Here is a 17,116-nt window from a genome sequence, read left to right as displayed (position 1 = left end):
GTTGCCTAGGCTGAAGCGCAGTGGCACAATCTCAGCTCACTGCAAGCTCTGCCTCCAGGGTTGATGCCATTCTCCTGCCTCAGCCTCCCGAGTAGCTGGGAACACAGGTGCCCGCCACCACACCCAGCTAAATTTTAGTAGAGACGGGGTTTCACTGTGTTAGCCAGGATGGTCTTGATCTCCTGACCTCGTGATCCACCCACCTCGGCCTCCCAAAGTGCTGGGATGACAGGCGTGAACCACCACGCCCGGCCTTATGTTGGATTTTTTTGAGAGTAATTCTGAATCTTTACCAACATTCTACATGTTTGTCAGTATAAATGATCCCATATAAAATAAGTAAGTTAAGGCTGTAGGTTTATTCACATATATACACATTTATACGTAAGTGGTTTATCCCGTGTGAATTTTTTGATGCTGGGTAAGCCGTGAGCTCCGATTAAAAGCTTTGCCACAGTCATTGCATTTATAAGGCTTCTCCCCAGTGTGAATTCTCTGGTGTATAATTAGGTGTGAACGCCACCTAAATATTTTCTCACAGTCTTCACACTGATGCAGTTTCTTTATAGTATTTACCTTTTTACGGCTCACAAAGGTGGACCCTTCCAGGGCATTCCCATACTCGTAAAACCACTGGGCCCTAGTATGTATTCTCTGGTGTTCAATAAGATACGAGCTCCGGCTGAAGGCTTTTCCACATTCACTGCACTCATAGGGCTTCACTCCTGCATGAATTATCTGGTGCTGGAAAAGGGTTGAGTTTTGACTGAAGGCTTTCCCACACTCGTTACATTTATAGGGCCTCTCTCCAGTGTGAACCCTTTGATGTATTGTAAGCTGTGTGCTCATGCTGAAGGCTTTTCCGCACTGGAGGCATTCATAGGGCTTCTCTCCTTTATGGATTCTCTGATGGTAAATAAGGCTGGAACTCTGACTGAAGGCTTTTCCACAGTCATTACACACATAGGGTTTCTCTCCAGTGTGGATTCGCTGATGCTGAATAAGGTGTGAGCCCTGAACAAAGCCTTTGCCACACTCATCACATTTAAATGGTTTTTCTCCAGTGTGAGTTCTCTGATGGCGAATAAGTCGTGAACTACAACCAAAGGCTTTCGTACACTTGTTGCATTTATAAGGCTTCTCTCCAGTGTGAATCAGCTGATGCTGACTCAGGCGAGAGATCCACCTAAAAGCTTTCCCACACTCATCACACTTAAATGGTTTCTCTACAGCATGAATTCTCTGATGTGCAGCAAGGCTTGGACTGTCTGAGGCTCTTAGAATTTGAGCCTTCTCCCCAGTGTGCATCCTTTGATGCTGGGCTAGGGTGGAGCTCTGGCTGAAGGCCTTCCCACACTCCTTGCAAGGGTAGGGCCTCTCCCCAGTGTGAGTTCTCTGGTGTCTGACCAGCTGCGACTGCTGACTGAAGGCTTTCCCACATTCACGACAACCATAGGGCCTCTCTCCTGTGTGGATTCTCTGATGATGGATGAGGCTTGAGCTCTGACCAAAGGCTTTTCCACATTCCTCACATCTGTAGGGCTTCTCCCCAGTGTGAATTCTTTGATGCTGAATAAGTTTTGAGCTCAGGCGGAAGGCTTTTCCACACTCAGTGCATTTAAAGGGTTTCTCTCCTGTGTGGATTCTCTGATGCTGATTAAGCTGCGAGCAGAGCCTGAAGACTTTCCCACACTCTGCACATTCGTACGGCTTCTCTCCATGACAGTTATTTGGATGTTTCCCCTGCAAGCAGTCAGATAACTTTTTTTGGCATTCTTGACATCTGCTAATTTTCTGTGTATTAATTTCCCAGTGCAGAGCAATGTCTGAAGTGGCTCTGAAGCCTTTGCCACACCCCTCGCATCTCTGGGACGTCCCTTCTGCACTCTCTCTCTGACTTTCAAGAGGCTGACAATCCAGGATGCTGCTTCCCAGCTCCTTACATCCCTGGGCAGCGTCCTTGATGAAGGTCTTGGGAACCACAGTCTCCTCATTGAAACAGTTATTCTGGAAGGTAGAGCCTATCTCTCTCAGCCCAGGACTGCCCAAATGACTGTCTAACCAGACCTCAGAATCAGAAACGTCTCCAAAGCCAGGATTCTGAGGAAAGTCCTGTGGGGAGATTCTGATGACTGTCCCATAGGATTCCGATTTTAGGATGTCCATGTCCTCACAGGACTGCTCATTTTCAGTCCTAATCGTAGAATCTGAAATAAACAGGAACAAAGATGTTCCTTAGGCCTTGTGCTCAGAGAAATGACAAGACTACAAGGCTCCCAGGACGGCTGCACTGAGCCCTGCGAGGCCCCAGGTGGAAGCGTGCAAGAGAAGGTAGAGCCTTTGGCAGTTCTCAGATCTCATTTCATGCTTTTTACTTTGTTCACTCATTCAATAGCAACGAAGTGTTCATTATGCACTGGGCAGAGTGCTGAGAGCAACACGGCCTACAGCGGGGCTGGGGTCTGTGAGCAGAGAGATCCATCCTACAGGGCACTGGTGTGGGGCAAAGTCCATACAGAGGCAAAGAAGACAAAGTGAGACCGGAAGGGTGGGTAGCTACCATGGGCTGCGGGGTCAGGGGCTCCAGCATCCCAGCTGGTGAGGAAACAGTACAGGGTCTGAGTTCTGAATGGAGTTCTGAATGGAGGGCATGGATTGTGACGAGGAAAATGGGGCTGGAAGAGCTGCCAAGGGACTTAACTTGGTGAGCTCAGAAAAGCACTGGGCACCTAGGCCGTTCATGGCTACTCCCTGCAGTGGGCTTCTCTGAGCAGGACCCAGCCCCCTCAGCTGCCTCCTGGCTGCTACTGCCAATTCACACCTGGCCGCCTCCCCTGCTTCTCCCTGGGCTGTGCGTGGTCACCTCCCAAGACCACACTGACTTCTTCCCTGGGGCTGCAACTTTCTGGAGGCCCCCAGGAGGCCTTCCAGACATCTGCGCTCTTTCTGGACTCTCCAAGTAAGCACAGGCTTCTGTCCTACTCTGTAACCCTAGAGAGCACCTCTACTGAGGTCAGACATCTCCCTGATGTCCCGTGATCACAACCCTGACAGGACGCAACCAAAACACATGGCTATGGTCATCACAACCACGGTCCCCACCACCACACAATCATGTTCACACCCACGACCACGTGGCCACAGCTATCGCCAGCCCAAGTCTACCCCACATGAATGCACCGCCCAGTTACAGGGCTTCAAGCTTCGGTTCCTGCCCACTCCTAATCATCAGTGGTGAGTCTCCGGCTTCCAGGGACCTCTAAAGGTCTTCCTGTCAGTCCTGGAGAGTCACAGCAGGCAGCCGTTTCAGCTTCACTATGCAGCAGGGACGCTCAAGGGCTGTGAGGACAGGAGGCATCCCTAGGCCTGGTCCTCATGTGCTTCTTTCCCTGCACAACCACACCACCTCAGAATGCCTGTCCTTCAACAGGGCTCGCTTGGCACTCCTCCCGAGCCTTCCCCTGCTGTGAAGATAAGAGAGCAGGGTGGCCAGGCACGGTGGCTCATGCCTGTAATTCCAGCTACTTGAGAGGCTGAGGCACAAGAATCACTTGAATTTGGGAGGCAGACGTTGCAGTGAGCCAAGATCATGCCACGGCACTCCAGCCTGGGCAACAGAGACTCCATCTCAAAAAGGATAAAGCAGTGGCAGAGAGAGCAGGGCCAGGTTGACAGCAAGGCTTTGTTGGTGGGTGCCAGGAACCACCCACCAGGGGGCGTGGTGGTCAAGAGCGTGGGGGTGCACAGCTGGGACCTGGCCCCTCACCCACTGCTCTGGGCCAATATCCTTTAGTATCTGATGCTGACTGTACCAGCTGGAGACAAGTAACATATCTGGGCATTTCCACCTTATTCTGGTTTTGCGCTGCTGCTTGTTTTATCTAAGAGGCCACATCCCTGCCCTGGACTCTCGGATCTGCAAGCAAGTGCTGGGTAAATCAACAGCAGCTCTCACCTACTGTGGGATTATATTTTTGGTTGATGCTTTATCACAGTAAGGACCACCTGCTACATGTAACCACTAAACTAATTCTGCCAACTGGAGCTGGCTTTTCTGCCACAGCACCCTCTTTAAACTCTCCTGTCCGTGTTGGAAATATTTTAATGGGCGGCTCGATTTTAACTGGGCTACCTTATAGCTGAACCTCCTTCTCAGGGAGGCTGAGCAGAAAGGATAACATGGGAGTAGCCGGCAGAGCCAGTGAGGCCAGGGTTCCTGACCACTGTTCCCACATGCAGCCTTCCTGGGTGGCTGAAGGACCCCAGGGTGTAAAGAGGCTCAGACACCCTCCTTGTCCTTTGAAGCTGCCTAGGGTCATATGAATGGAAGGAAGATCACAGCCTGTACTTTTTCTTTTTAGACGGAGTCTGGCTCTGTCGCCCAGGCTGGAGTGCAGTAGCACGATCTTGGCTCACTGCCAACTCCGCCTCCCGGGGTCACGCCATTCTCCTGCCTCAGCCTCCCAAGTAGCTGGGACTACAGGCGCCGCCACCGCCCAACTTATTTTTTGTATTTTTAGTAGAGACGGGGTTTCCCTGTGTTAGCCAGGATGGTCTCCATCTCCTGACCTCATGATCTGCCCGCCTCAGCCTCCCACAGTGCTGGGATGACAGGTGTGAGCCACCGCACCTGGCCCCACATGCCCTGCTTTTCACAACTTTGGACTGTCCAACTTGCTTCCCGAGGCCCCTCCAAGCCGGTGGCCTCTGTGGGGACTGGTCCTGCCATGTGCAGGAGTGAAAGCAGCAACTGGGAAGGGGGAGGGAGGGGCTCCCTTTCTGCAGTTGAGATGCACGCAGACCCATCTCCCTTGTCATGTGGGTGGCACACCAGCAAAGCAGGGAAGCAGAGCACCAGGCCAGGCGCCTGCCCAGCAGGAGCTCATGCTGGAGGCAGCGGGTGCCCTGGTTCGGGCTGAGGACCCCAAGATAGGCTGAAGTCCTAACTTGAAGCACCTCAGAATGTGACCTTGTTTGGAAACACGGTCGTTGCAGATGTAATTAGTCACCATGAGGTCACTGGGGTGGCCCCTAACCCAACATGACTGGTGTCCTTCTAAGGAGATGGCCACATGATCGCAGACACGCAGGGAGAGGCAGCCGTGTGAAGGAGTCAGAGATCAGAGTGAGGGATGCGTCCACAAGCCAAGGAACCCAAGGACTGCCAGAAAACCACCAGCTGCCTGGATAGGCAGGACAGGATCCTTTCTAAAGCCTTCACAGGGAGCACAACCCTGCTGACCCCTCGATTTCAGATTTCCAGCCTCCACGGCTGTGAGACAATAAATTTCTGTTGTTTTAAGCTTCCTAGTTTGTGGTTCATTGTTACGGCAGCCACAGGAAAGTAAGGCACTCCTGGAGCCTGAGAAGGCCTGAAGGGAGCTGCCTCAGCGAATATGCTTACCTAAGGAGAGGTTACTGAATGCCAAACTTAACCCTTCACTTGGATCCATAGGTTTGTATCTTTGCTTAACAAAAGTATGAGTAAAATTAGAAATAGAACAAAATGTGACATGATTTCAAAACAAGCTCTGTTTTTGCGGAAATGCATGGGTTTTTGTGTCTTGACTCTTCTTCAGTTTGGCGTCTCCCAAGGCAGCCCCACAACGGGTCTATGCTCCCTTCTACGTGCTGGATGCTGCTTCCCCAGTGGCATTCCCAGGGATCCCAGCGTAACCCCCGTGACTCACCCACAGCTGCCCAGTTGTGAGGCCCCTCCTGCAGTTTCTCCTCACCCCAGGGCTTCTCTGTGACGGGGTCTAAGTCTTACCTGTCTTGGAGGTCCTTGGTGCCTCTGTCCCCTCTGCTCCCTGCAGGTCAAGGACCCATGGCTCCTCTCCCTGCTCCAGCCGGGAGATCAGCTCAGGCTTGAAAACTAGGAATCCTGCTGTGTGTGCAGCAGAGAAGACAGTGTCAGCATGACAGGGAGTGTGCAGCACAGGGTTAAGCCTTCCCCAGTTTCCAAATGTAAAGGGGCAGGGGGGCTACAAGGCACAGGCAGAGCCCCTGCAGGGAGAGAGAGGTGTGAAGGGTGGTGAAAATCTGGGGACACAGAAGCCCTTTCTGTCCAGATCTGTCCAGCTCCTGTGGCTAGACAGCAAGGGATACCTGACTCCCACAATCTCCAGGTGACCCTGTCACCAGTCTGCAAAGGACAGTCCGCCTCTACCCCTGGAACTTAGGAGAGAGAAGAAGCCCAAGTTTCACTCAACAGAGCCGGGCCTGTCCCTCGGTTCACAGAGCAGAGATGCTCCAAGAGGCCAGGGTGGTTACAAAGTAAGATGACAAACAATGACAAATGGACACAAACGAGCAAATTTTGCATCTGAAAGCTCCAAGGTCCAATCTTCAGCCAGTGGCCTTCCAGCCTCAAGTCCCTGCACAAAGGATGCCTCAGGGCCTGCCTCCCTCTCCGTAGACTGGGTGGCAGAGACCTGTGGGGGCCCACCTGGCACCCTGCCTTCTTGGGGCCACCTGCCCCCGTACCCTCTTTGTGCCGGTCAGTACAGAGATGAGCAGGTGATCCATGGGCCAGCCAAGGCCTCTGGTTGGAAGCTTCCTTCAGGGTTCCCCCAACTGGAAGGAAAGAGGCAGGCAGAGATTCCAAAGGCCTATAGCCAATAAGCTCAAGCCCCCAGATGCAGGCAGGACTCCACACTCAACAGAAAATGCATATTCTCTCCAAGTACATGTGGAACAAAGAAACGCCCTTGGGTCAAGCCACACACTGAGTCACAGACACAGGAAAGTACAGCACCACAGAACATGCACCCAGGCAAATGCAGTTCAGTATGAAATTGACTACAAAATGTTGCTTAGATGCAATTAGCTACTTGGAAACTACATAATAAATTACTAAGTGGCAACCATATTTATTATGAGTCAGAATTTATAGGAAGCAGCCCAAGCAGCATGTAAAGATAAAATGTGATTTAGAAACATGGTCTTGCTCTGTCACACAGGCTGGAGTGCAGTAGCACCATCAGAGCTCACTATACCCTAGACCAGTCCTCCCGCCTCAACCTACCGAGTAGCTAGGACTACAGGTGGGTGACACCACACCCAGCTAATTTTTAAATTCTTTGTAGACATGTGGTCTCGCTATGTTGCCCAGGCTAGCCTCAAACTCCTCGGCTCAATCCTTCTGCCTCAGCCTCCTAAGTAGCTGAGATAATAGGCCTATGCCACTATGCCCAGAAAAATTTTATACTTTTAGATACACTTACTAGAAATCAGTATTTTATTTTATTTATTTATTTATTTATTTTTTGAGACGGAGTCTTGCTCTGTCACCCGGGCTGGAGTGCAGTGGCCGGATCTCAGCTCACTGCAAGCTCCGCCTCCCGGGTTCACGCCATTCTCCTGCCTCAGCCTCCGGAGCAGCTGGGACTACAGGCGCCCGCCACCTCGCCCGGCTAGTTTTTTGTATTTTAGTAGAGACGGGGTTTCCCCGGGTTAGCCAGGATGGTCTCGATCTGCTGACCTCGTGATCCGCCTGTCTCGGCCTCCCAAAGTGCTGGGATTACAGGCTTGAGCCACCGCGCCCGGCCTGAAATGAGTATTTTAAAACACAAATGAGGTAAATAATAAGTTCAAGAAGTTGAGAATGGCCAGGTGTGGTGGCTCACACCTGTAACTCCAGCACTTTGGGAGGCCAAGGCAGATGGATCACCTGAAGGTCAGGAGTTTGAGACCAGCCTGGCCAACATGGTGGGAGGATCACTGGAACCCAGGGAGTCCAGGCTGCAGTAAGCCACTGTGTTCCAGCCTGGGCAACAGAGCGAACCTCTGTCTCAAAAAACTAAAAAAGTAAAACAAACAAATACCACACACATCAAACTCAAAGAGGAAGAAAATAATAAATCTGGGGCAGGATTCAGAGAGATAGAACAAAGACATATAAAAACATCCTCCAACCCAACCCCCCAAAAAACGCAAACCCAAAAGCCAGTTCTTTGAAAACACGAATATGACAGTCTCATGACAAAACCAGTCAGGGCCAACATAGTGAGAAGATGCTACCAAAACAGAGAGAATAACAGAAACAATTACAAATATAACAGAGTTTTAAAAAAAAAAGGAAATAAGGAAATGCCAGGCAAGGTGGCTCTTGCCTATAATCCCAGCATTTTGGAAGGCTGAGGCAGGATTGCTTGAAGCCAGAAGCTTAAGACTAGCCTTGGCAACATGACAGACCCCAACTCTACAAAGAAAGGAAAAACATCTGGGCATGGTGGGGCACACCTATAGTCCCAGCTACTAGAGAAATTCAAGTGGAAGGATCACTTGAGCCCAGGAGTTCAAGGCTGCAGTGAGCTATGATCACACCACTGTACTCTAGGCTGGGCAACAGAGCAAGACCCCAACTCTCAAAAAAAAGAAAAAGGGAGGCCGAGACAGGCGGATCACGAGGTCAGGAGATCGAGACCATCCTGGCTAACCCGGTGAAACCCCGTCTCTACTAAAAAAAAATACAAAAAACTAGCCGGGCGAGGTGGTGGCGCCTGTAGTCCCAGCTACCCAGAGGCTGAGGCAGGAGAATGGCGTAAACCCGGGAGGCGGAGCTTGCAGTGAGCTGAGATCCGGCCACTGCACTCCAGCCTGGGCGACAGAGCGAGACTCCGTCTCAAAAAAAAAAAAAAAGAAAGAAAAAGGAAATATAAATGCATAAATGCTTATCTAAGACTTTCCTTCCCCAAAAGCCCAAGGACCAGATGGTTTTATAGATTAGTTCCACCAAGTTCTACTTGTATGCCAAATGCCATTTATCAAACATGTCAAAACCATATAAAGACAAAACACAAAAAGAAAGTTATAGGCTGGTCACAGCGGCTCACGCCTGGCGGATCATGAGGTCAGGAGATCGAGACCATCCTGGCTAACATAGTAAAACCCTGTCTCTACGAAAAATACAAAAAAATCAGCCAGACGTGGTGGCGGGCGCCTGCAGTCCCAGCTACTTGGGAGGCCGAGGCAGGAGAATGGCGTGAACCCACGAGGCGGAGCTTGCAGTGAGCCGAGATCGCGCCACTGCACTCCAGCCTGGCTGACAGAGTAAGACTCCGTCGTAAAAAAAAAAAATATATATATATATACATATATATATAATTTCATATATATGTATGTATGTATCTGTTTCACTTATCAACAGAAATACAAAAATCCAAAATAAAATATTAGCTAGCTGAATTCAAAGGTGTATCAGAATTTATATATAAATATCATGATTTAAGTAAGGTTTATTTCAGGAATACAAGAAAATATAGCAATGTAATTTCCTGCATTAATAAAGAAAATAAATTATGCATCTCAAATGATGCAGAAAAAGAACTTGAAATTCAATATTTATAATTAAAAAGAAAAAACAAAACTCCTTGGTCAATTTCTGTGGTTATGTGGATGCATTCCCTTTAAAATCAGGAACACAACATGCCCACAGGGTCCTGTTTAACACTGCGCTGGCCACTGCAAAGGCAGAGATGGGAGGAGTGAGGGCTGGGAGGGAAAATGCCAAACTCTTATTTGCAGGAATCCTCCTGCTGGAAAACAGCAGAATCACCAAGCAACAGTCATTTACCCAGGGAGTTCCACAAAGTTGCCAGATGTAAGATCATTCTTCAGAACCAACAGCATTTTTGTACTACAGCAATAATCAGCTAAAAATACATTCACAAAGCAAAAAAATCAACACTTTTACATTGACGGAAAACAGTTTCAAAAAACTCCCAATAAAAATTCCAGTGGCATTTTTTAGGAATTCAACTTATTCTAAAATTTGTATGCAGCTGGGCGCGGTGGCTCACGCCTGTAATCCCAGCACTGTGGGAGGCCGAGGTGGGCAGATCACCTAAGGTTAGAAGTTCGAGACCAGCCTGGCCAACATGGTGAAACCTCATCTCTACTAAAAATATAAAAATTAGCCGGGCATAGTGGCACATGCCTGTAATCCCAGCTACTCAGGAGGCTGAGGCAGAATCACTTGAACCCAACAGCCAGAGGTTGTAGTGAGCCGAGATCACATCATTGCACTCGAGCCTGGGCAACAAGAGTGAAACTCCGTCCCAGAAAAAAAAGAATTAAACGGGCGAGTTTAATTCTTTTAGTATTCTTGTAGTATTAAGAAACACTATAAAACCAAAGCAAAAAACAAAAACCACCCCAAAATAAAAAACAAAGCCAAACTGGCCAGGTGTGGTGGCTCACGCCAGTAATTCCAGCACTTTGGGAGGCCAAGGTGGGCGGATCACCTGAGGTCAGGAGTTCCAGACCAGCCCGGCCAACATGGCAAAATCCCGTCTCTAGTACAAATACAAAAACTTGGCTGGGCATGGTGGCACATGCCTGTAATCCCAGCTACTCGGGAGGCCGAGGCACGAGAATTGCTTGAACCTGGGAGGCAGAGGTTGCAGTGAGCCGAGATCACACCACTGCTCTCCAGCCTGGGCAACAGGGTGAGACTTCATCTGAAAAAAAGCCAAAAACAAATGAACAAAAAAAAAAAAACAAAAGCAGGAAGCTGGCCCACAAGAGAGATTCAGGGAAGAGAACAGGGTTCAGAAACACCCCATTTCATAGATGAAAGTGGTGGCTCCGCATGTCAACAGGAAAAGCACATGTTTTTTTCTTTTTTTTTTTTTGAGACAGAGCCTCGCTCTATTGCCCAGACTGAAGTGCAGTGGCGTGATCTCGGCTCACTGCAACCTCAGCCTCCCAGATTCAAGCAATTCTCCTCTCTCAGCATCCTGAGTAGCTGGGATTACAGGCACGGGCCACCACACCCAGCTAAGTTTTGTATTTTTAGTAGAGATGAAGTTTCACCATGTTGGCCCGGCTGGTCTCGAACTCCTGACCTCAAGTGATCTGCCCAACTCAGCCTACTTCAAAGTGCTGGGATTACAGGCATGAGCCACTGTGCCTGGCCAAGGAGACTGTTTAATAGATGATGTTGGGGAAAACAACTGTTTGGACAAAATAAAACAGGAATTTTTATGTAACCCCAACACAAATGTGGAGCTGGGATACGGATGAGAAATAGAAACCGTAAAATTCACAGGAGGAAATGAAGCCCATCTCAGTGACCTCGGAGGAGGAAAGAACTTTTTTTTGAGACCAAGTCTCACTCTGTCACCCAGGCTAGAGTGCACTGGTATGATCTTGGCTCAGTGGAACCTCTGCCTCCCAGATTCAAGGAATTCTCCTGCCTCAGCCTCCCGAGTAGCCAAGATTACAACTGCCTGCCACCATGCGTGGCTAATTTCTGTATTTTTAGTAGAGACGGGGTGTCACCATGTTGGCCAGGCTGGTCTCAAACTCTAACCTCAGGTCATCGGCCCACCTAGGCCTCCCAAAGTGCTGGGATTACAGGCATGAGACACCACGCCCAGCCAGGGAAGAACTTTTGTTTTTTTCTTGGAGATAGAGTCTCGCTCTGTCACCCAGGCTGGAGTGGAGTGGCACAATCTCGGCTCACTGCAACCTCTGCCTCCCGGGTTCAAGCAAGTCTGCTGCCTCAGCCTCCCAAGCAGCTGGGATTACAAGCGCACACTGCCATGCCCAGCTAATTTTTTGTGTGCATTTTAGTAGGGACAGGGTTTAACTGTGTTACCCAGGCTGGTCTTGAACTCTTGAGTTCAGGCAATCCACCCGCCTTAGCCTCCCAAAGTGCTTGTATTACAGGCATGAGTCACCGTGCCCAGACAGAACTTTTAAATAAAACTTCAAAGAGACAATCCATAAGGCAAAACCTGAGTAATTACATTAAAATCTGACCTAGCAGGCCCGGCGTGGTGGCTCATTGCCTGTAATGCTCAAGGCCACTTTGGAGGCCCGATGCGGCGGATCACGAGGTCAGGAAATGAGACCGTCGGCCATAACACAGTGGAAACACTGTCTCTACTAAAATACAACAAGGCCGGGCGCGGGGCTCAAGTCTGTCATCCGCACATTTGGGAGGCCGAGGACAGGCGATCACGAGGTCAGGAGGATTCGAGACCATCCTGGGCTAACACGGTGAACCTGTCTCTACTAAAAACATTCAAAAAACTAGCCGGGCGAGGATGGCGGGTGCCGTAGTCCCAGTACATCGGGAGGCTGAGGCAGGAGAATGGGCAGTAACCCTGGGGAGGCGGAGCTTGCAGTGAGCTGAGATCCGGGCCAGCTGCTCCAGCACGGGCGACAGAGCGAGATCCGTCTCAAAAAAAAAAAAAAAAACATTAGCCGGGCGTGGTGGCGCCCTGCAGTCCCAGCTACTCGGGAGGCTGAGGCAGGAGAATAGCGTGAACCCAAGAGGCAGCGGAGCTTGCAGTGAGCCAAGATCACGCCACTGCACTCCAGCCTGGGTGACAGAGCAAGACTCCATCTCAAAAAAAAAAAATTCTGACCTAGCAAAGTTAACAAACACGAAAGAAGCAGAGATTTTTTTTTTTTTTTGGCAGGGTCTCACTCTGTTGCCTAGGCTGGACTGCAGTGACACAATCATAGCTCACTCCAACCTTGACCTCCTAGGCTCAGGCAATTCTCCCTCCTCACCCTCCCCAGTAGCTGGGACTACAGGCGTGCAACACCATGTCCGGCTGAAACAGTGATTTATAATACACAAAACTAACCTGGAATTTATCCTATTTGATAAATTCTAAGACAGTCCTTTTTTTTTTTCTTTTCTTTTTTTTTTTTTTAGACGGAGTCTCACTTTGTCGCCAAGCTGGAGTGCAGTGGTGCGATCTCAGCTCACTTCAAGCTCTGCCTCCAGGGTTCAAGCGAGTCTCACGCCTCAGCCTCCCGAGTAGCTGGGATTACAGGCACGCGCCACCACGTCCAGCTAATTTTTGTATTTTTAGTAGACGGGGTTTCACTGTGTTGGCTAGGATGGTCTCGATCTCCTGACCTCGTGATCCACCCGCCGCAGCCTCCCAAAGTGCTGGGATTACAGAAGTGAGCCACTACGCCCGGCCCTAAGATAGTCTTTTTATAAAACCCTTTCCTATCTCTTGGACGTATCTAGGAACCGATGTCATCCGCCAGGCGGCAGCTGTGTGACACGCCATCACTGCCTGTGCACACGTGAGCTTGCCTCAGCGGCCCAGTCACTGCTGCAGGTGTCACCAGCACCATCATACAACACACGCTGAATTCAGCTGCTCTTTACACTGTCTTCAAAAGGTTTACCCTGTGACTTGGCACAGCAGCAGAACGTTAAAAATAGACAGAAGCCATGGAAAAAGAACAGCAGCTGTACCTTTGAACCTGGAGAAGCAAACTGCTGCTGGAGGAATGAGTGCAATTCCAGTTACTGGCAACTCAGCAACTGTGTACACACAGGGCCTGAGAGAGGAACAGGCACAGCAGATGGGACTGTTAAAAGGGATGGCTGCTATATGCCAAGCAAGAGCGCTCAAGCACCAACCTCACAGGATGAAGAAAACCCCATCACCACTTACGAAAGGCTGCAGCACCCCTTGATGGCTGGGCCCACAGGTTGCCATCATGTGGAAAGTATGGACACAGATAACCAACCCAGAGAGTGGGTCACTAAAAGCTGTGAAGAAACATTAGAAGTACCCTTACTCTGGCCGGGCGCGGGGGCTCATGCCTGTAATCCCAGCACTTTGGGAGCCCGAGGCGGGTGGATCACAAGGTCAGGAGTTCAAGACCAGCCTGACCAACATGGTGAAACGGTCTCTACTAAAAATACAAAAATTAGCCGGGTGTGGTGGCGGGCACCTGCAGTCCCAGCTACTCAGGAGGCTGAGGCAGGAGAATCACCTGAACCCAGGAGGCAGAGGCTGCAGTGAGCCGAGATCGCACCACTGCACTCCAGGGTAGGCAACAGGGCACGACTCAGTCTCGGGGAAAAAAAAAAGGTCCCCTCAGGACATGCGTCTTTCCTTTCTATTTCAGTGAGACAGGGTAAGCCAGGTCTACATGAGTCCAAGAGAGCTCTTTAAAAAGCATACAGTAAAATCAAGTGATAAAAAAATGCACGTCGTCAGTAGCATTCCACCTTCCTTAAAATAACGATGGGGACATAATTACATGTTTTTACAACGTAAGGCGTCTTAGACAGAATGAAGAAACACCACCTTCAACGCAGTAAAACACAGCAGACCTAGAACACAGACAAATGCCCTGAGCAGATATTTTACAAAGAACCTGGCAAACTAATGAGGGTGTGAAAATAGGCTCAAGCTCAGCAGAAATCAGAGAAATGCAAATTCAAACCACAATAGCCTCCCACTGTACACTTATCTGACTGGCAAAACAGAAAGCTGGACTTTGCCAGCCTAGCCAAGACAGAGGGGTGCAGGCCTGGTCCAACACCCCAAGAAGCTCCTGGCCAACCATGCCCCATCAATTCCACTCCTGATCCCCCAGCCCAGGCACTCTCTCAGGGTCCCATGCAGCAGAGAGCTTAGTCACAGGCAAGAGGCCCAGTGAGGCCCAAGTCAGACACACCCCCCTTCACCAAGTTGCAATCTAACGACAGCACACACCTTGTGAGAATACAGACACGGACATAAAGAGCACCGTAGTGGCTGCCTGTGGCAGTGGAGGAGTTCAGAGAGGAAGACTAACGGCAGGACAGGAGGGGCACGGGGATGACAGCATCTGCACAGCAGCTGCGTGGGCACCGCCACCTCTTGCTCTGGTTGTACAACCTTTGCCTTGGATTCTTCCACCCAATAATTTCTCTTTTCTTGTCTAAGCTATTTCAAGTTTGGATTCTATTTCTCACAATTTAACAGCTTAGGAAAAGAGGCTTTACTAACTCCCAGAATCCCACCCACTCCCTGGGGGCTGAACCCCATGACATGGGCAAAGCTAGGAACCAGCCGGGCACACCACTCATGAGTCCAAGCCCACTATGGAGCCCACAAGGGTCTGAGTGTTTGGCCTCCAATGGAGCCTGGCTGGGTGGTGCTGACTGATGACGCAGGGGAAGGGCCCCGAGGTGCAGCCTCACCTAGTCCAGCCACACTGCTGTGGTTCTCCAGCATCACTTCCCTGTAGAGGGCCCTCTGGCCAGGGTCCAGACACTGCCACTCCTCCCGAGAGAAGTGCACAGCCACATCGCCAAATGTTACCACCTCCTGAAAGGACATACACCAGCACCCCAGGAATCCCTGGGTGCCAGCCCCCTTCTGGCACTGTCTCATGACGTGCCTCAGGCAGGCGCACCATGGGGTTAGGTGAGACCTCAGCAGGACTCCTCTGCCTCTAATATTCTGGGGAGGGGTAGTCTCGGGGAGCAGGAACCCAGTCCACTGTGGTCATACCACCCTCCCCCCTCAAGAGCCTCAGTTAGGCCCTGGTTTCGGCAGGGCTTTGCTCACTACCTTGGGGATGGGGGAAGGGGGCCTTCCTAAGCCCAGCAAGGGCCAAGGTAGGGTCTGAGCCCAGGCCCAGTGGGCAGAGCAGGAGGTGGGCCTTCACAGGACAAGCGAGGAGGAGGAGGCAGTCAAGCTTCCTACCATGAGGCTCAGTGGTGGGTGGGCATCCACGTGTTCTGGCCGAGAGACCTGTTGGGAATTATGAAAGGATTAAAGGTCAGGGTGCCAGAAGCCCAACTTCCAGGCTAATCAAGGGGGTACTGTACTCTCTGCTCCTTTACCTCCAGCCCCAGATTTCTCTAGCAGGGACATGGGGCTGGGCTGAAGCAGGCACGGCACTCGAGGGAAGGAGGCCCACTGAACTCTTGTTCCCCGTTAGAGTGTGTGTGTGAATCACTCCGCAAAGCTGTAAGGAGTGGACGCCACGTGCCAGGCATTGAGTAACGGGGATACAGTAGTGGACACGGGGATCCTGCCTTCACGAAGCAGTCTGGTGGAGGAAAGAGTTAAATAACCACACAAATAAGCACACTGCAACCACAACAGCGCTGAAGCACAGGGAACTATGAAAGCCACTTAGCCTAGAACGCTGACTCAGTGTAATGGGTCACTTCCAAAGGGACCTCGGCCAAGGTAATGGAGGTGGGCAGAGCACTCCAGGCAGCAGGAATAGCATGCGAAAGGGCCTGGAGCAAGAAGAAATGGGGTTGGATGAACCAGTGTGGGTAAATCCCTGACAGCAAGGGAAGGCAGTGAGCGACTGGAGGTTGGAGCAGGCAAGAGCAAAAATGACGAACTGTAGGGAAGACAGGAGTGGACGTGGAAACCCCTGCCCTCAAGTACATAAATTCCAGTCTCCAGCTCACCTGTCGCCAGGATGGAACCAGGCACAGGGATGTCATCACCTCAATTAAGCCAATGATCCCAGACCCTCTACCTGCCCAAGCATTCCCCCAGGAGGTCGGAAGGGAAAAAGAGTCTTCGTACGGCAGCTTCTAACCCAGAAAGTGGTTTGTGGGTGGAAACCCCAGGTCACCGGCATAGGGTGGCTGACCCAAGCAGCAGTGACCACCAGAGGAGGATCCTCCGCCTGGCTCCTGACAGTAGGAAAGCCCGGAATAACAACCAGAATTTAGAGAAGACAAACAGCCTACCCCACCCAAGGCACCGTTCTTTCCTCCACTGTCACTTATCCTAGGCCTTCCAGGCCAGTAAACAGAGCGAGCGCTCTAGAAGAAGGCGGTTTCGCAGGAGGGCGAGTCAGGGCCCCGGGAGTAGGCCCAGGCCTGGAGAAAAGGCCGCAGCTGGAGCTCGCCTTATTCAAGCCCCTGACACCGGGGCCCGCGGGTGATGCAGCTGCCACTAGCGGGGTCTGCGGGGAGCTGCGTGCGAGACTCCGCCAAACGAAGCCCGCCTCGCGCCACCACGGGAGAGGGCGGCTGTGCTCGACCACCTCCCACGCCAGGCGCTCAGGGCCCCGCAAAAAGCCCCCGCGCTTTCCCGACTGGAGGCCGGGAGACGCGGGGACCCCAGTGCCGAAGGCCGGAGGGCGCAGGAAGCGACCAGCGATCACTCACACCCAGGACAACCCGAGTCCGCGCCCGCCGCGCCCACTCACCCTCCCTAAGGACCACCCGAGGTTAGCAAACGCGCGGCGCCGCCGGAAACGGGCCTTGGCCGCCTGCGTCTGCCCCGCCCCGCCTCGCCCCGCAAACTTCCGGCCGCCCTGGGCGGCTCGGAGGCCCGGCCATCTCTGTGGTTCTCAGCCCCGCCTCCCAGGCTCCGGGGAA

General features: G+C 51.3%; 1 protein-coding gene across 22 annotated transcripts; it reads right to left on the bottom strand.

Moving 5' to 3' along the window:
* Positions 1 to 340: 340 nt before the first annotated feature.
* Positions 341 to 17,100, bottom strand: ZNF7 (zinc finger protein 7). Of its 22 annotated transcripts, none has more exons than XM_017883572.1 (6): positions 16,945 to 17,076; positions 15,468 to 15,515; positions 14,960 to 15,119; positions 6,487 to 6,576; positions 5,771 to 5,887; positions 341 to 2,207 (listed from the first exon to the last, which is right to left on the bottom strand). In XM_017883572.1, the coding sequence occupies exons 2-6, from the start codon at positions 15,468 to 15,470 to the stop codon at positions 394 to 396; spliced, it is 2,184 nt and encodes a 727-aa protein (XP_017739061.1). In that variant the 5' UTR covers positions 15,471 to 15,515; positions 16,945 to 17,076; the 3' UTR covers positions 341 to 393. The 22 variants fall into 22 exon arrangements, with proteins under 22 accessions (XP_017739061.1, XP_017739067.1, XP_017739064.1 ...); XM_017883578.1 differs by having other exon boundaries at positions 14,960 to 15,086; XM_017883575.1 differs by having other exon boundaries at positions 15,333 to 15,515; positions 16,945 to 17,075.
* Positions 17,101 to 17,116: the final 16 nt, after the last annotated feature.

The sequence above is a fragment of the Rhinopithecus bieti genome, unplaced genomic scaffold, assembly GCF_001698545.2.
Source record: "Rhinopithecus bieti isolate Rb0 unplaced genomic scaffold, ASM169854v2 scaffold_13617, whole genome shotgun sequence".
Taxonomy (NCBI): Eukaryota; Metazoa; Chordata; class Mammalia; order Primates; family Cercopithecidae; genus Rhinopithecus; species Rhinopithecus bieti.
This window is presented reverse-complemented; position numbering and strand designations above follow the sequence as displayed.